The sequence below is a fragment of the Physella acuta genome, unplaced genomic scaffold, assembly GCF_028476545.2.
Source record: "Physella acuta isolate Inbredline_101_S28 unplaced genomic scaffold, ASM2847654v3 ptg000579l, whole genome shotgun sequence".
Lineage (NCBI taxonomy): Eukaryota > Metazoa > Mollusca > Gastropoda > Physidae > Physella > Physella acuta.
The window spans coordinates 115,001-136,210 of NW_026732098.1; the positions used below are offsets into that span (position 1 = coordinate 115,001).

Sequence of the window (21,210 nt, forward strand, 5' to 3'; positions counted from 1 at the left end):
TTCATCGAAATAATATTGGCTTTCCCTAATCGATTAAAAATCTTGTTATCGGAAGATAAATGTATTTTTCAAGTCATCAGGCATGTCACTCAACATAACTTTGATTTCTAGCATCAACAAGAACATCAGAACACAAAGCTATATCCAACTGCTTGATCTTTTTATTCCGGGAACCATCACTATTTAATATCCTTTAACAAACAACTTTTATACCTACACTCGGGCTAAGGGGAAATAAAACAATACATGGCTAAAATCATCTCACAAAATCACTAGAAGAAAGGTTCTGAATTATTTATATTGTATCCGTAATGTGATACATATCACTGGTATTGCTGCATACTAGTTAATATTATTGTGTCATCTTACATGCGCATTGACACAGTTGTGTCATCTCACATATATATCAACGAAACTTTGTCATCTTCTATATACATGAGCAAAATTCTGCATATTCAATCGATCGTTAGGTCGAGGAAATATTTACCAAGCCTAAGCAATTGCACAAAAGTTGAACCCCACCCCTCCCCCCGCCCCCCAATTTTCTGAACATACACATCCGAAATTGCATTCATTGGCGACCGCTAATCTCGGATGATACATTATTACTTCCCCTGCGTATTCATTCTCTCAAATTTATTACTTCCCCTAAGATATGCGCACAGACACACATTCAGAGAACGCTGACAAGGTCCTGGTGTATTGGTAAATTATGGCCGGGGCTTATGGGTAATCGGTGTCTGAGGTGTGCACATGGTGTCTTGGTCATGGTGATATGGTGAGGGTGTCATTACTGGGATATGGTGAGGGTGTCATTACTGGGATATGATGAGGGTGTCATTAGTGGGATATGGTGAGGGTGCCATTAGTGGGATATGGTGAGGGTGTCATTAGTGGGATATGGTGAGGGTATCATTAGTGGGATATGGTGAGGGTGCCATTAGTGGGATATGGTGAGGGTGCCATTAGTGGGATATGGTGAGGGTGTCATTAGTGGGATATGGTGAGGGTATCATTAGTGGGATATGGTGAGGGTGCCATTAGTGGGATATGGTGAGGGTGCCATTAGTGGGATATGGTGAGGGTGCCATTAGTGGGATATGGTGAGGGTGCCATTAGTGGGATATGGTGAGGGTATCATTAGTGGGATATGGTGAGGGTGTCATTAGTGGGATATGGTGAGGGTGTCATTACTGGGATATAATGAGGGTGTCATTAGTGGGATATGGTGAGGGTGCCATTAGTGGGATATGGTGAGGGTGCCATTAGTGGGATATGGTGAGGGTGTCATTACTGGGATATGGTGAGGGTATCATTAGTAAGATATGATGAGGGTGTCATTAGTGGGATATGGTGAGGGTGCCATTAGTGGGATATGGTAAGGGTGCCATTAGTGGGATATGGTGAGGGTGCCATTAGTGGGATATGGTGAGGGTGTCATTAGTGGGATATGGTGAGGGTATCATTAGTGGGATATGGTGAGGGTGTCATTAGTGGGATATGGTAAGGGTGCCATTAGTGGGATATGGTGAGGGTATCATTAGTGGGATATGGTGAGGGTGTCATTAGTGGGATATGGTGAGGGTGTCATTACTGGGATATGATGAGGGTGTCATTAGTGGGATATGGTAAGGGTGCCATTAGTGGGATATGGTGAGGGTATCATTAGTGGGATATGGTGAGGGTGTCATTAGTGGGATATGGTGAGGGTGTCATTACTGGGATATGATGAGGGTGTCATTAGTGGGATATGGTGAGGGTGCCATTAGTGGGATATGGTGAGGGTATCATTAGTGGGATATGGTGAGGGTGTCATTAGTGGGATATGGTGAGGGTGTCATTAGTGGGATATGGTTAGGGTGTCATTACTGGGATATGGTGAGGGTGTCATTAGTGGGATATGGTGAGGGTATCATTAGTGGGATATGGTGAGGGTGTCATTAGTGGGATATGGTGAGGGTGTCATTACTGGGATATGATGAGGGTGTCATTAGTGGGATATGGTGAGGGTGCCATTAGTGGGATATGGTGAGGGTATCATTAGTGGGATATGGTGAGTGTGTCATTAGTGGGATATGGTGAGGGTGTCATTAGTGGGATATGGTGAGGGTGTCATTACTGGGATATGATGAGGGTGTCATTAGTGGGATATGGTGAGGGTGCCATTAGTGGGATATGGTGAGGGTATCATTAGTGGGATATGGTGAGGGTGTCATTAGTGGGATATGGTGAGGGTGTCATTAGTGGGATATGGTGAGGGTGTCATTAGTGGGATATGGTGAGGGTGTCATTAGTGGGATATGGTGAGGGTATCATTAGTGGGATATGGTGAGGGTGTCATTAGTGGGATATGGTGAGGGTGTCATTACTGGGATATGGTGAGGGTGTCATTAGTGGGATATGGTGAGGGTGCCATTAGTGGGATATGGTGAGGGTGTCATTAGTGGGATATGGTGAGGGTGCCATTAGTCGGATATGGTGAGGGTGTCATTAGTGGGATATGGTGAGGGTGTCATTAGTGGGATATGGTGAGGGTGTCATTACTGGGATATGATGAGGGTGTCATTAGTGGGATATGGTGAGAGTGTCATTAGTGGGATATGGTGAGGGTGTCATTAGTGGGATATGGTGAGGGTGTCATTAGTGGGATATAATGAGGGTGTCATTAGTGGGATATGGTGAGGTTGTCATTAGTGGGATATGGTGAGGGTGTCATTAGTGGGATATGGTGAGGGTGTCATTAGTGGGATATGGTGAGGGTGTCATTAGTGGGATAATGCAGGTGAAGTCGAGGCATGGTGGGAGTAGTAAGGCATCCTAACCGTTAGTAGAAAGGTAATAATGAAATCTAGGCATGGTTATGGAGGTTATTTAGCAGTCCTCGAGTTTTAGGATATTTTTACACGCTTTTATTACAAAATTGTATTTAACTTGCTTCCTTCGTATTTCCAGAGTTTCTTACAGGCATCTCTTCGGGGGGGGGGGGGGGCTACCAAAAAAGTCTACCGCCAAAAAAGTCTACTGCCCCGCTCCCCCCAGAACGTATTGAAATTTATATAGTAAATATATACTTTTAATAGTGTCCGCCCCCCCCCCCCCTCCGAAGAAGGTCTACCGCCCCCCCGAAAATTTCAAGTTCCCCCCCTCCCCCGGAGAAAAAAAGCCTTGAAGAAACACTGTGTATGTCTTTCTGTCTGTCTTGCTGTTGCCTATCGTGTTTTTAAATGTAGTCCGTCATCGATCAAAACCGGCGAGCGAGATTTCGACCACTTTTAACTAACCATTGTTTTTAATATGGCCCGTGCTTCAAGACCCGATAAAAATGCTAACTGACATCAAATTTTATTTAATTGGATGATGAACTAATTTTTAAAGAATTAATTGAAATGTCATATATAAATTACCATGTACGGTTTATATTGCTACAATATCGCTTGTGATGTAGAACATAATTACAAATATGTATTGTAAAAATGGTGGGGACATATTACATGTCAACAGTGTAGAAGAATGATTACAAATGGTGCAGATGAATATCTTAGTGTCTGTGGCTTATAGCTTCTCTCCCCTGACGACACAAAAACAGTTGCTGTTGTGGTGAGCACACCTGCATACTGCCATCGTCACGGTCACACCTGCGCTCACCTATCAAAGTGACGTCACAACTATGTTGACGTATAGATACTCTTTTAATTACATCCGTGGTAAAGTTTTAAAATATGCTCATGTATGGTATGATCTGATGTTGAATGGACAAAACGACAGGATTAAAAAAGACGAAGGAATGTGTGACGTTAATCAACAATATTGGGTTTGTATGGCATATTTGACAGTAGCCAAGGGGTATAATTAAGCTTTATTTGACGGCAGGGGAAGTAATATTTGCTATATGCTGTGGGAGACCGCATTGAAAAAGTAGAAACTGCTGCCTTTAATTTCTCTAACTTGAGTTAGGTACCCACCAGAGCTGGGTAGGCTCAAGGACACAAACCTGGGATTTGAACTCGGGTACGTCGGTTATAATCTAAAGACGCTACCGTAGTCAGACTCCCAGTACTGCTCAGACTTATATCTCCATTCACTAAACCGTATTGACCCCCATCTAAAGAGAGGTAGTTCTGCAGTCGTGTCATTTCACCCTGGAGCTCTCCTAATTTGTTTTGAATTCCCTAATGTACAACAAACTTATCGTATATATATATAAGTTCACGTCTATTTACATTTAGTAAACGCGGTTTAAACAAACTCTCATTCCCCCATACTTCAGCGTAATTAGATGTGTGCTTTCTTTATCTCTCCTTTATCTCCCCCATATACTATTTGACGCATGTTTGATCAGCACATGAAATGTTTCCACGGTTCTAATTGTGTTCCTGGATATTTTCGTGTCTTTGTTGTCTTGCTGGTTTACCCATAGACGTGTATTTGAGATTATCTCACATGGATGTATAACAATGTTTTGTATTCCATTTACATTTGGATTTTTTTGATGCATCTGACCATGATGTGTTCACACTGATGTGTTGGTCTCTGATGATCTCACTTTGTTCTCTAAATTTGTCAAAGGCCCTATTTATCTTCCCCAAATTTTGGATTGTAGTCCTGATAGTCACAAACAATGTGATATTATGATGTGTCTTTTGATGTCAACCTAATATGTTTACACCCTCCCCACCCTCCCCCACATCTTAAATACATTTCCAAAACACTATCATATACCACAAACCCACGCCAGTTAACGCATAGCTTTAAGGACCTTCAACCAGCAACTGAATATGATGCCCAGACAGACACCACATCCAGCATGTCAATCCGACATAAATCACAATATCAATCATACAACACACGTCAGGCTAGAATATCTAACCTGGATCAATCCTACACCACAAGCTAGACTAACATAAGTGCAGAGTTTCTTCCAGGCATCTCTTCATCCCCGAAAAATGTTGACCGCCCCCACCGAAAATGTCAAGTGCCCCCCCCCCCCCCCCGGAGAAAAAAGTCTGGAAGAAACACTGACATAAGTGAGATATATCTGTCAGACAACACTCTCCCCAACAGATATACCACCCAACTATAATAAATCTCCCGATATTTGCGCAGTACTGTATTTCAACAGCACCATAACTTGTACGTCTTAGCACCCAGCTTTATAATGAACCAACTTGTGTGCTCATCTCACAGCTGTGTACTAGCGACTGACGTGCCTCCTACTATCGCCATCCATTCAACTCTTCTCATGAATATTCACGAACCTCTGTCACAAAATCCACGGTATCGATAACTTCTATTTATAAAACAAAAACCGTGTGTCAGTCATCTTTGTTTGGCGGCATCAAGACTGTCAATACAGAAGACCAGAAGTTGTGAGTTTAATCAGATGTTTAAACGCCACTGGGCTGCAGTGTGACTAAACGCTGATATACTAGCACTGTGCATTGGGGGGGGGGGGGGGAGAGGAGGGGTAATAATTACGGTAATTAGTGCCATGGGTGAAAGAACATGAATAATTAGCGCACACACTCCTCAGCATGCGTGTTGTAACCGTGTGTTTGTGGGTAAAATCACGATATAGCGTCGGAAATTATTGGGTAATGTTCGTTTAGTTTCGGTAACATTCGTTACTGTAAACCATAGTTTATTTGACCGGTGAAATAAAAATAAAGTCAAGTGCATTAAATTAATGTTTTAACTTAATTTACAGTTTAATTGACAGAAAATTAATAACAGATAGAAAAACTAAATATTATTAATAAACTCGAGTGTAGTAATTAATTATTTTTTTTTTAAGAAACAGAAAAAACCTGCAGAAGATTTGCGACAACCAGCTCTTGTTCTGTTAGTAAATAAGACGATTAGATTAACTAAAGTTAAAAGTAGTAAGAATAACTAGAATAATGTTTAGTAGCAGCAATAATTAGCACATACACTTAAAATAATTAGAAATACAAAATAATTAGCAAAACAGTATTTAAAATGCAACTAAAATCAATCCTTGCACATTTTTAAACATTATGTATTAAAAATAATATGTCGGCAAATAAATGATGGTTTACAGTATTTCCGGTGGTTTCCGGAACGGCTCGACAGACTACGCCATGGTTTTACTGTTTTTTACTGCTGTACAGTTCCGGAATAATAACCGACGCTATATCGTGATTTTACCTGTTTGTGATTACGCCTCAACACACGTGCTGTGTTCAATGACAATTCATATCAAATCTTCTCTAAGGGTCTGTTATATTTTATATTTAAACTCAAATATGCAACTTTGACCCCCCCCCCCCCCCCCAGACACACACACATTTCTTTAAAACCTGGCATCTATTATACAGGCCAGAATGTCCCTTAATAGAGGAAATAAGACGATTTATTCGATTGGACTGCACGCCCTACATTAACCAATAAAATTGGATGCTACATATGTCAAGTCTTCTCCCTAGACAATGACGTACATCCTGTGGACATAACAGCTACACTGTGTATCAACTTTCTTTCTTCCTACTGATTTATGTATAAACTCTATTTCTTCCCATTGAGTGATGTATCAACTCACTTTCTTCCCATTGAGTGATGTATCAACTTTCTTCCCACTGAGTGATGTATCAACTTTCTATCCACTGAGTGATGTATCAACTTTCTTTCTTCCCACTGAGTGATGTATCAACTTTCTTTCTTCCTACTGAGTGATGTATCAACTCTATTTCTTCCCACTGAGTGATGTATCATTTCTCTTCCCACTGAGTGATGTATCAAATTTCTTTCTTGCCACTGAGTGATGTATCAACTCTATTTCTTCCAATTGAGTGATGTATCAACTCTATTTCTTCCCATTTGGTGATTTATCAACTCTATTTCTTCCCCCTGAGTGATGTATCAACTCTATTTCTTCCCACTGAGTGATATATTATTTTTTTCTTTCTTGCCACTGAGTGATGTATCAAATTTCTTTCTTGCCACTGAGTGATGTATCAACTCACTTTCTTGCCACTGAGTGATGTATCAACTCACTTTCTTGCCGCTGAGTGATGTATCAACTTTCTTTCTTGCCACTGAGTGATGTATCAACTCACTTTCTTGCCACTGAGTGATGTATCAAATTTCTTTCTTGCCACAGAGTGATGTATCAACTTTCTTTCTTGCCACTGAGTGATGTATCAACTCACTTTCTTGCCACTGAGTGATGTATCAAATTTCTTTCTTGCCACTGAGTGATGTATCAACTCACTTTCTTGCCACTGAGTGATGTATCAACTCACTTTCTTGCCACTGAGTGATGTATCAACTCACTTTCTTCCCACTGAGTGATGTATCAACTCACTTTCTTGCCACTGAGTGATGTATCAACTCATTTTCTTGCCACTGAGTGATGTATCAACTCACTTTCTTGCCACTGAGTGATGTATCAACTCACTTTCTTGCCACTGAGTGATGTATCAACTTTCTTTCTTGCCACTGAGTGATGTATCAACTCACTTTCTTGCCACTGAGTGATGTATCAACTCACTTTCTTGCCACTGAGTGATGTATCAAATTTCTTTCTTGCCACTGAGTGATGTATAAACTCACTTTCTTGCCACTGAGTGATGTATCAACTCACTTTCTTCCCACTGAGTGATGTATCAACTCTATTTCTTCCCACTGAATGATGTATTTATTTATTCATACTGAGTGAGTATTGTCAAGGCCGGTGATACGTTACACTTGATGGTGCACCCATGCTTGTGTTGATGGGGGGGGGAGGGGAGTTTCAGATGTAAGGTACGATTGCCTCTCGGGAGGAAGGGGGGAGGGATTCAGATATGAGGTACACTTGCCTCTAGGTGGGGGGAGGCTTCAGTTGTGAGGCACTTTCGCCCACCCGAGACAGGGAACTGGCAGTACGGTGCCTGTAGCCTGTCTGGCATTCCACAGTTATCGTCCTTGATATGGAAGACAGACGTGTTTGTGTCGGTAGGGCTGGTGGGATAACATTATATTTTTAAACTGATACAACAGGTTCATACATATGGAAATAGGGGATTCTAAGAAGGCAGAGCAGAATCATTTCAAACTTATATACGCTAGTTGTTTGTTTTTTTAGTTTGCTGATCAAACAAATTACAGACGTGGATTGTAATTGAAATTTAAACAGAAACTCTAATAGGTTAATATAATTAATTGACCACATTGTACTTCCACTACATTTCGTGAAAATTAGTTTAGGAGCCGTGTAATATAATAACTACATTCTTTAAATAACAAAAACTATAAATGTGTTGCAACTTGTGATGTATTTCTTACATAGACTTCACTTTGTTATGTGATTGCAAAATTTGATCATTTAATAAAATGATATAAAATGTGTTCTGCTGCAATTTGCTGTCGTGTTCAATGTGTTTTACATGTGTCGTTTTTGTCCTGATATTGAACATTATACTTTTCCTATAACCACATACCTACCATACATGAACGGAATTTCTTAAGTTATCATACAGCTTGTTACAAGGTTATTTACTCAAACTTTGGCCTAGTTAACTCCCTCAGCGCGTGCCCTGTGTGCTCACTACTGACCTATTCACTGCTCACCGGCAAAATAAACTTTGCACGCCATCTGTTGACGTCATTTGCACTCAGAAAATATATACACCTCCCTCCCACAATCCCTAAAACAATACATATATATCTCGCTGTCCCTCCCCACCCCCACAGCCCAAGACAATACATATCTCTCAACCCTCCCCACCCCCATAGGCCTAGACAACACATATTTCTCGCTCCCTGCCCCAACCCAAAGACAATATACATTTTTGCACCCCAAACCTTAATGCAATATATATATATATATATATATATATATATATATATATATATATATATATATATATATATATATATATATTTCTCCCCGCCCCACCCCACCCACTAAGACAATACATATTTTAGACTCCCCACCCTAACACAATATATATATAATTCTCCCCTCACCCACTAAGACAATACATATTTCTCCCTATATCCCCACCTACCCACTGAGACAATACATATTTCTCCCTATATCTTCACCCACCCACTAAGACCCTATGTATTTCTCCTCCCCACCCCACCACCTAACCTGAATGCACCGTGGCTCCTCAGTCAATCAATAAAAACGTTTATTTGTTTTATTCAACTGTTAGACCAGCGAAGGAAAACATTTCGTACACAATGTTAAGATTAAATATCCAGTAAAGTTGATGCTTGTAAAAAAATGTTTTTTTAGACATGTTGAAAATAAAATGTTGGGATTAAATCACAATTTTCGGATTTAATAATAATATAGTGTTGATACGTGTCGAAAACAATGTGAATGTTAGCACTGTAATGTTTGGTTGATAAATGTTGAAAAGAATGTTATGATCGTGTGACTATGTTATTTTTGACCGATCATTTTTGTGTCGATGTACAAGTTATATAATGTTACGTATGTAATGCAAATGTTAGGGTCATAGAAACCGTTGTTATGCTGGCACGTACCAAGACAACGTGAGATGGTCTTAGATATCATCTCATAACCCAACACATCCTTTCATACCCCCCCCCCCCATTTACCACTCCCACCTCCAATATTCCAAACATTTCACCGCCCTGCTCCCTGTGTCTCCTTTATGGCTCTAGACCCGCCCCTTTCATCTCCTAACTGCTCAATAAAACGCAAAAATATATTTTGATTGCCTCCCATTGTGGACAATCCAATTTTGATTACCTCCCATCGTGAAGAATTCAATAGCTGATTACATCTTTTCTAGATTTATCTCCTCTTGGTTTCATGTTACAAATCCTTTTCGTGACGGCTGTTCAACATCGCTGTACTTCCTGATGTTTCACATCAATGTAAAGACATCCGTTCAACATCAAAGTTGAGCAACAAACATTGACAAGTAAATCAAATATCAAGTTTATCTGGAGTTTTTAACCTACAGTCAATGAGACATGCAAAGCAGATATCTGGAGTTTTTAGACTTATAAGCTAGGGCTAATGATAACTTGGTGAATATACACATGTCATCAAGACTTTGAACACATGACATCTGGACTTTGAACACATGACATCTGGACTTTGAACACATGACATCTAGACTTTGAACACGTGACATCTGATAATTATGACACGACACATGCGATCCGGACTATTCAATACATGACATAAGGGCTTTTGGATACATGACATATGAGCTTCTCGACACACAACATCTTGGCGTTTTTACACATGACATCGGGATTTTTGAAAAATGACAACTTGACCTAAAGACACATGATATGTGTCTTTTTGTATACTTGCTATCTTAACCTTAGGACACACCACATAATGGCAGGCTAGACTTGCAGAAAATATGCCTCGAAGACAACTAAAGGACATAAAATAAATAGGGAAAGAAAGATCGAATCTACGGGTACGTGATCATAGATTTATGACAACGTGTTCATAGATTTATGACCACGTGATCATAGATTTATGACCACGTGATCATAGATTTATGGCCACGTGATCATAGATTTATGTCAAGGTTATCATAGATTTATGGCTACGTGATCATAGATTTATGGCTACGTGATCATAGATTTCTGACTACGAAAGCAATAATCATCCTAGACATATGGCATAAAACATCTTTGACACATGGCTACAATGATCCTAGACATATTGACATATGGGGCTCACAACATGATTTATTTGTCTGAAACATTTTTGTATCGTGGTAATTATTTCTCTACCAGGAACAAATGTTTCCAGTGTGTTGTGTTATAAAATATGTTTTTGTTTTGGATATGTCCGAAGGTTTTATTTTTTTTTAATCAGACCTGTGAACATATTTTTGAGGACATAATTGTATATCGTGTTTTTTTTTACTTTCTACCATGGCCTATGTCAGACCTTTTTGTCGTGTCATCTTGTCATTTTGTCGTGTCATCTTGTCATTTTGTCATGTCATCTTACGGTCTTGGTGTGAGAAATCTATATAGACATCCTATCAAGGCTGTTTGTTGTTCGGCCATTTTTTTCAAATCGTTCACTGCACGCCATCGGCAAGTCACGTGATACGAGTGACGCTTCGTTCGTGAAATATTTCGAGTAAAATGTGCACATACAAAATTTAAGAGATACACAAATACACGCATGATTATATGTAGTATATATATATATATATATATATATATATATATATATATATATATATATATATATATATATATATATATATGCACGTGTGCGTATGTGTTATATGTAACTGTAAGTTAAAATATATACAAAAGGCTCTACCTCATAAAAAAGTATATTTTCCCAATGCTTTTTTACATGAATTTTTTTTTATTGCATTTGTCCAATTTTTTTTTATTGCATTTGTCCAATTTTTTTTTATTGCATTTGTCCAATTTTTTTTTTAAACAACTGTAAGTCACTAACTAAATTTGCATCTGCGTTAAAAATTAACTCATTAATTCTTAGTTAATTAGGTTTTAGCTGCTGACCAAACATCTGACAGGCTGGATGGTAGCTCAAACATTCAGAGTTATCCACCCTGCTGGTATTCCCCACCCCCCCCCCTACACGTTATATCAAAGAAAATGTTATGAGATGAGGACATGTTTATAATCGGGATATTCCTGTACAGAACTGTAATAAAACCACCCGCGTCTATAGCTGACCGCTACAAGATAAACGTTTTATCGTAATCCGTCATAAAAAATGTTCACAAATTAATTTTCCCCAGATTTAGAAACTCTCTACTCTCATAAAATATTTTTGTGTTTGCTGGTTTCATGTGGCTTCCTGTTGCGTCTAGTTAACCGGGACGTTTTTGTTTTCCGTGATTTCATTCCGGGATAATGGTATGCTTGATTAAGCGTACCATATGGTTGTTTGAGCACCCAGCGTAGCTATATGATCTTCACTCAGAACAATTTTTTTTTTAAATTTAAGACCAGCTAATTCTTATCATCAAGTTCATGGCTTTCTTAGTATCTAAAATTTGTCTTAGTATTGGGAAAGACAGCACGCTAAAAACATACACAAATGTATTGAAACTGTTTTAGTTTAGGAAATGATAAACTGAATTAAAAATATGTTTTTTCTATTGGAGATGGATCGTGTGATTGTAAAGTGAATTAACGGAACAATGTTTTTATAGTCTAATGGAGAAGCGACTGAAAATATTCACTCAGGCAAACTGATCATGCTTAATATTTCTTCTGTAGGTGGGAGGTATTAGTACATTTTCACTGTTGTATAGTGTGTCCAAATGGTATAGTGTGTCCAAATGGTATAGTTTCATTTGTCAAATGGCATAGTTATCCAACATACTATTTTCCCGTTCATTTAGGTATCAAAATGGTGTATGTTCCGAAATCACAAACTATTTTGCGTCTCTAAAATAAAGTTTTGAAATCAATATATCAGCATTTGATCTTACTTCCCTTTCATCTTTATCTTTGATTCTCTTGCTTAGAGTTCTTCCCCCTCTCCCACACAATTATCTCCCTTGAGCCAAGAGTTTTTCCCCTTTATCTAACACTCCCATTAAAGTGGAACAGTCTCTGGGTACGATGTTTACCTTAAACCATCACAGAACAAGCACGTACACCAAACAGCTACTAATCTTTCTGAGATTAGCCTTAAAAAACATCACCATCCACGAACTCATATTTTATACATCGCCATTGACGATGAGAAGAAAACCAATCTTCCTTTTGTGGATTTTTCGCCGCTCGCCTCCTATAGAGGTACCCCGATCTCGTTTCCTGTTGGGTATTAAAATGTGGGGAGGGGGGGGGTCGATTGGCAGAGTTCTACTGCTGGGGGAATAAAATGGAGAATTTGATTTGAGTTTGGTAGTAAAACATGCACGGGAAGTGATTGGTGGGAGACTTTTGTCTGGTGGCCATACATGTTGTTGTTTGGTTGTAGGTAGGGTTGTTTTTGGGTTGTATGGTAGTAGGTAGGGCTGTTGGGTTGTATGGTGGTAGGATGGGTTGTTGTTGCCTTGTATGGTGGTAGGTAGATTTGTTGGGTTGTATGGTGGTAGGTAGATTTGTTGGGTTGTATGGTGGTAAGTAGATTTGTTGAGTTGTATGGTGGTAGGATGGGTTGTGTTGACTGGTGGTAGGTCGGGCTGTTGGGTTGTATGGTGGTGGGTAGGTTTGGCTAAGTATATACTCATCAATAATATTGGTTGGTCGAATGTTTCCGATGGGTTGGCCAGATACCTGGACATACGTGTTGGCCAAGTTGCATAATCACAGCTATTGTTTTATTTTATTTTAATTTATTTTTTTATCTTCAGAGAAAACAATCGTTTTTTAAAATCATATTGATATCTGCTTTTTTTTCACTCACATTTTATTATTAATATAATGGCCTCGTTTTATTTTTTCCCTGCACTTGTTTAATTCTACTCACGTAATAAAAATCTAGATTTCAGTGTGTCTAGTCGCGTTGTTGGTTTCAATCTGATTTCATGTTTTGAAACGATTTGATTTTCTTTCTTTTTTCTAACTGCTTTCTTTGTCATCACATAAACTATCACTAGCATACACATTCACAAGGTATAACATGACAGATGTGTCATCAAATATGTTTTTGCCACATGTGAGAATTGTAAATACATAAAAAGTCCAAAGTCGAAGCTAGACCATTGTCGATGCGGTCTTGGCTTTGTACTACGTCCATGTGCCACATCAATGTGCTGCACCGTTTTGCACTTCACTTTGTCACACAACTGTGCGCACCATTTAGCACTACACTCTGTCACACAGCTGTGCTGCACCGTTTAGCACGTCACTTTGTCACACAACTGTGTCACATCGTTGCACAACACAATCGTATCATACTACGTGCCACTAACAGACGTGGGTGGATTGTGCCACATCATTGATCCACATCATTGATCCACATGACGTGGGTGGATTGTTGCCACATCATTGATCCACATGACGTGGGTGGACTACCCAACAGTCCCCGCCTCATCAGCCGCGATACAAATACGTCCGCCCATGTAACCAAACCTCTTAATGCTACGTCACATCCTCCCATTCACCACGTGACGGCCGCGACCAATCAAAAGCAATCGTCGCTAGATGTAAGGTTAATGGTTTTATACCGTCCTCGCTGACATCTCGCGTCAGCCGCGACTTGGGCGGGAATCATATCGTATCAAAGTGTCGTTAGCTCCAGACGAGATGATCTTGTCAGCGTCATACAGCAGAGTTGCCAGACTTTTGTCTGGCTTCAGGCCAGAATGTTTTCATGTAGGATGAAATTTACCGCACGGCATATTGTGTTTGATCACAGCATATCGTGTTTGTCGTGAACATAGCTTATTGTGTTTGTCGTGATCACAGCATATTGTGTTTGTCGTGATCACAGCATATTGTGTTTGTCCTGATCAAAGCATATTGTGTTTGTCCTGATCAAAGCATATTGTGTTTGTCCTGATCAAAGCATATTGTGTTTGTCCTGATCAAAGCATATTGTGTTTGTCGTGAGCACGGCATATTCTGTTTGCCATGAACACAGACACGAGTTTCTAGTTGCGGTTGGCTAGGAATCGAACCTTTTGAATGCTGCATGTCAGATTTCATAATGTCTGTTGCTTATGCTAGCATGGTTGTATTTGGATAACAGCACAACTTTCTTGGGTTTTCACCCATTTGAACCCATTGATACACCCCCCGCCCTCCCATATTAACCCCTTACTACCCCCCCCCCCCATCCGCGCCCTGTTTACGCAAACCTATCCTCACCGACTTAAACCCCCTATTAGCATTGTTCAAAACATTTCACCTCCTTTTTTTCGACTTTGAATTGCTGCCTCTCTCTGCACATTATCACTCACTTATATGACAGGTGAAGTAGATTTCACCAGTTTTAGTAACATCGGCTCTATGTGGTCAGCACTATGTCCGGCCACTCTCACTTCCAGACATCCATTAGAGCAGTGGGGTCGACTCAGGGACGTCCACGAAAACGAGTTTCGGTCCAAACTCGAGACTTTCGGGCTAGCAGTCGAACACTCTACCATACGACCAGGCCGTCCCACACAATGCTACACGACAATTTGCACGAACTTATATTATTGTGTGCATCATACTTTGTCAAACAATAGACTTTCTGCTACTCAATGCCAAACCACTTCCCAAATCCTTACCAAACCCCTTACCAAACCCCTTACCAAACCCCTTACCAAACCCCTTACCAAACCCCTTACCAAACCCTTACTAAACCCCTTACCTATTCCCTTGCCAACCATCTCCAGTCCAACGCGTAAACAAATTTAAAACTACAAAAATATTTTTGAGACCGTAAATTTACTAGTACTAAGACTTATTATGTAGTGTTGAGTTGAGGAATCATTCGCATCACGCACGATATGCTGGACAGAAAATAAATTGTAAATGTTGACATCCTAGTTGTAGCTGATGAGTCTTTTGGGATTGGATGAGGCCATGGGTGGGTTGTATGGGTGCACTTGCACTATAGAAGACATGGAAAAGGGACGTTGATTTGTTAAGGCTTATATAGCTCACATAAAACTTAATGCTACTGAAAGTATGGTTTCTTTAGACTTATACTGCGCAATAAAACGCAATGCTACTCAATGAATGGTTTGCCGTATTGTTTAACTATTCCACTCCACGCATTTACCCTGGGAGTAGTAGCATACACTTTCCCCACCACACACATGTCCAGATATACCTACCTGCGTAACACAAATCACCATACTTTATCGAACATTGTACGGTTGTTCAACATCAAGTAGTAACTGATTCCTCAGATGTTAGTCGTGTATGTTAAATATTTTGTTTGTTTGCTTTTTGTTTGAAAACTACACTTTTATGTACAATTTTACAACATTTCCTACTAAAATGTATTTGAAAACGTACTTCCAACCACCCTACTCTGGACTTTGCAAACAATGCTTATAAACATTTAGACAGTAGCCATAGGCCTTAATATCTTCGTGTCATTTGATTGTTTGTGAAGACCGGTCTCTGTCTCTGTCTTCAGCCCTACTTGTGACGTCACAGCACGCGGTGTCTGGCTCATGCATGGCCAACAACACCTTTGAGACATTTCGGCACTGTTTTGTGGTGGCTGGGGTCAAGGTGCCCCAGAACTTCAGCGAGTCGATGGCCGACTTTAAGAACATCATCATGAATATGTTCATCAAGAACAGCAAGGAGGAGTATTGTGCGTAAGTGGTTTTATTGACATGAGTAATTTTGCGTAACTGGTGTGATTGACATGAGTAATTGTGCGTAAGTGATTTTATTCAAAGGAGTGTAGTATGTTAGAGGCGTCATTGAAATGAGTGTAGTGTGTAAGTGATGTCATTGACAGGAGTGTAGTGTGTAAGTGATGTCATTGACATGAGTGTAGTGTGTAAGTGATGTCATTAACAGGAGTGTAGTGTGTAAGGGATGCCATTGCAAAATTAGCATTCAATTGATATATTCAGTATGATATGCATTCAGCCATAGTTTTTTTCGACTGTTTCCACCAGTTATCCACCTACCAACATATCCATTCCACGAGTTATCCACTGACCAGTTATTCAGCCACCTAAATATCCACTCACTCTACCAACTATCCGCCCACCTAAATATCCCCTCCACCAGTTATCCACATACCTACATATCCACTCCACCATCTATTTACCAACCTAGATATCCAATCCCCCTGTTATCCACCGACCTACATATCCACTCCACCAATTATCCACCTACCTGCATATACACGTCTAGATTAAAACAAAAGTCTAAATTTCCCCCTGAAATCTAACAGCCAATCGCCTTAGTTTATCCAAAAGTCTTACTTTTCCGAAAGTCTAACTTATCCAAAAGTCTAACTTATCCAAAAATCTATGTATCATCAAGTCTACATGACCCACAAAAGTGGCTTATCCACAAAAGTGGCTTATCCACAAAAGTGGCTTATCCAAAATCTATTTAATCACGAACCCTAGAGCAGACTAGAAAATAAAACAGCGTTGTTTTTTAAAGTGAGATTACCGTAGGGACAATCAATCTTCATATTTCACGGGAATTTCCATGTGATGGGGGACAACCGTGTATAAACAAGTCAGGCATAGGTCTAGACCAGGGGATGATGGCTTTCACGTTATCAAGGGTAGTTAGTAGTTGATAGTTAGGGCTCTAGTAGATGTACCAAGGGTTGTTAGTAGTTGATAGTTCAGGCTCAAATAGTTGCAGCAATTGGTGTCTCTGAGCTTTAATTAAGAAGGTATTTTTGCTTCAGATAATAAATTAGCAACACACGTATAAACTTAAAATACCTGTATTCATATTTTTGTAAGAGAGTTACAATCACCCTTTGTAAACAGTCTGTATTTATATATTGATCATTTTTATAATTTTTAAATATTTTTATATCTTACACAATTTATTTTTAAAATACTAATATTAATATTTCTATAGCATAATGCTGACCCTAATGCTAGCTTTAAGAATATAATAATTTCTTGAAATGCATGCTATCAATATTGTCTTGGCTAAACCTTAACCCCAATGCAAGCATAACCTTGATCTTTAAGAAAAAATTATCCAATTAAAATGTTTCTATTTCCTGTTGACGCTCTGCACGTGCAGTCAACAAACCCAGCTCAAACAGGCGCTCACCTGCGGCATAACCGGCCTGCACTCGTGCGTGCCGCCCAGTTACCGGGGCTACATGGCACCCATCAACAAGATGGCGCCGTTTGTAGACCACCTGTGTGACAAAAACACAAGTAAGTCCGTCATAGTTGTGTGTTCGCCAGGCTTACATGTACACGTCTACTGAGTATGTACATGCAGATGTGTATATTGTTATGTACATGTACAAGTGTACACCTGTGTATGTGCACACTGTTGAACATATGAAAGAGTATTTTAACTTGTACGTGTACGTGAATATGTATTTGTGTATGTACACATGTATACATATATATGGTTTTTATAAGTATATATAAGCTTTTTGTATATGTATAGGCATGTATGTGTATGTGTATATATAGGCCTACACACATTATATATATATATATATATATATATATATATATATATATATATATATATATATATATATATATATATATATATATATATATACATATACATGTACATATACATATACATATATGTATGTTTGTATATGTATGTGTATGTACACGTATCACAGATTCTAATCATATTTTTAATGACCTCCATCACCGTCCTCACCAGATATTGACCTCCATTGTGTACACAGCAAAGAGGCGTCCATTGACGACTGTTTCTATAAAAAGATCACAGCTTCCAAAACTTTAGACCAATCCAAGTTTTGCAGGTTTGTCTTTTAACATTAAAACCAGCAGTGCCAATTATTAAGTGGTGCTTACTGAGAATGTTTATATAGTTAATAGTTTATCAAATAACTTTTAAAACATCAATGCAAACGTTTTAACACACGATTTTAATTCTGCAATAAAACGTATATCATATGGTGTAAGATTAAGTGTATAAACAAATTTTCTGGTGGGTATGATGACGCGCGATTTTTATCTTTCTAACCTTGTTGTCTAAGAAATTTCAAAACGCTCACAAACCGTACGCCATAGATAAAACTACTCTAGGCTAAATTCCAGAAATATTTAAGTACACTGAGACAGACTTTTCGAAACACGTCATTGAAATTAATCCCATTCCTTAATGAGTTGGTTTTAAGGAAATGGTAGTAAATCCCAAAATCCAGAAAGTCTATCCCAAAATCCTGAAGTATGTACAAGAATTACCGACCAATCAGCTTTCACGAAGCCCGTTAACTGGGGCACTCAGCCATCCCATAATTTTATTTCCCAGCATCGCTTGGGGCTGTGTTCTTTGTCCACCCACATGTCTTTTGATGTAATGTATTTAGGGCTAACATTTTTTTTCTTCCCTGCTATGTATGTCAAACCTACTACACTCGGGGTCAGTATGCAAAGGTCTGTTGCAGTATATGTGTCTGCATACGTGTGTAAATCTTTTAGAGTGTATGTAGGTCTGTTAGAGTTATGTAAATGCATATATGTGTATACATCTCGTATTGCGTATGTGTGTCTGCATATGTGTATGTGTGTTGCTATTTATTGCGTATATGTGTATGTATATGTGTCTGTTCGTGCAGGCTATATGTTAGTCTGCATATGGACTGTGTATGTCTATGTAAGCAGTATACAAATTGTATTTGTTCTCACGTATGTGTGGCTTTGTTGTCTATGTGCGTATCAGTGGTTGCGAGTATGAGTGTGTTTTTAATTGTGTCTCTATGTTTAGATATGTCTTCACATACGTGTGTCTATGTGTTGCAATTACATGATATGTGTCTAATGTATTTGCACATGTCTGTCTGTGTATGTGTCTGTTTTGTCGGAGTATATTTGTGTTTGCACATGTGTGTGTCTGTGCATTTGTGTATTAATGTATTTGCCTGTGTTTGTATCTTAATATATGTGTGTTTGTAAATATGTACATGTCCGTGTATCCCTGTATTTACTCATGTGTGTCCCCCTCCGTCTGACGCCCCACCACCAAGCTGCCCCCCCCCCCCCCACCTCAGTACACCAAAGCACATTTAGCCAATATCGATCTCCCACAAGTCCCGTTAACGTTCACTGACGTATACAACGTATCCGCCATCGTCTGTCATGACCTCAATGTAACCCACTCTCACTCTTCATATAACCCCACACCCCCACATGTACCTCTCTCACTCTTCATATAACCCCACACCCCCACATGTACCTCTCTCACTCTTCATATAACCCCACACCCCCACATGTACCTCTCTCACACTTCCTATAACCCCACACCCCCACTTAACCCTCTCTCACTCTTCATATAACCCCACACCCATACATGTACCTCTCTCACACTTCATATAACCCCAAACCCCCACTTAACCCTCTCTCACTCTTCCTATAACCCCACACCCATACATGTACCTCTCTCACTCTTCATATAACCCCACACCCCCACATGTACCTCTCTCACTCTTCATATAACCCCACACCCCCACATGTACCTCTCTCACACTTCATATAACGCCACACCCCCACATGTACCTCTCTCACACTTCATATAACGCCACACCCCCACATGTACCTCTCTCACTCTTCCTATAACCCCACACCCCACATGTACCTCTCTCACTCTTCCTATAACCCCACACCCCCACATGTACCTCTCTCACTCTTCATATAACCCCACACCCCCACATGTACCTCTCTCACACTTCCTATAACCCCACACCCCCACATGTACCTCTCTCACACTTCATATAACGCCACACCCCCACATGTACCTCTCTCACACTTCCTATAACCCCACACCCCCACATGTACCTCTCTCACACTTCCTATAACCCCACACCCCCACATGTACCTCTCTCACACTTCCTATAACCCCACACCCCCACATGTACCTCTCTCACACTTCCTATAACCCCACACCCCCACATGTACCTCTCTCACACTTCCTATAACCCCACACCCCCACATGTACCTCTCTCACACTTCCTATAACCCCACACCCCCACATGTACCTCTCTCACACTTCCTATAACCCCACACCCCCACATGTGCCTTCTTCACTCTTCCTATAACCCCACACCCCCACATGTACCTCTCTCACACTTCCTATAACCCCACACCCCCACTTAACCCTCTCTCACACTTCCTATAACCCCACACCCCCACATGTACCTCTCTCACACTTCCTATAACCCCACACCCGCTTATATCCCACTCTTACACTTCCTATAACCACACATCCCAAGCCCCCCCCCCACATACCCCACACCTTTACTTCCTGCACCCACATATCCCGACCCCACACACCTCATTATTTTCCTCCCCAGTATCCCCCTAACCACAAAAACATCACCACATCCAATAGTCCAACTATCGTTAGGGGCGGGTGTGATGGGGCGGGGCGAAAACTCCTCTGAGATGGGTCGCGGGCACTGCAATAACAACCACAACAACAACAACGACAACAAAAACTACAACAACGACTAAAAAAACAACAAAAACTACAACAACGACGACAACAACAACAAAAACTACAACAACGACGACAACAACAACAAAATCTACAACAACGACGACAACAACAACAACAACAAAAACTACAACAACGCTGACAACAACAACAACAAAAACTACAACAACGCCG

At 39.9% G+C, this 21,210-nt stretch overlaps 1 protein-coding gene across 1 annotated transcript in view; it reads left to right on the top strand.

Annotated features, from left to right (window-relative positions):
• LOC131947033 (uncharacterized) overlaps positions 1–21,210 on the top strand; it is a 49,526-nt gene that overhangs the window by 25,182 nt on the left and 3,134 nt on the right. Inside the window, exons 2-4 of the mRNA XM_059308116.1 lie at positions 16,025–16,211; positions 17,626–17,765; positions 18,241–18,343. Of these exons, the coding sequence (XP_059164099.1) occupies positions 16,025–16,211; positions 17,626–17,765; positions 18,241–18,343 (430 nt within the window). The remainder of the gene's footprint in view (positions 1–16,024; positions 16,212–17,625; positions 17,766–18,240; positions 18,344–21,210) is intronic.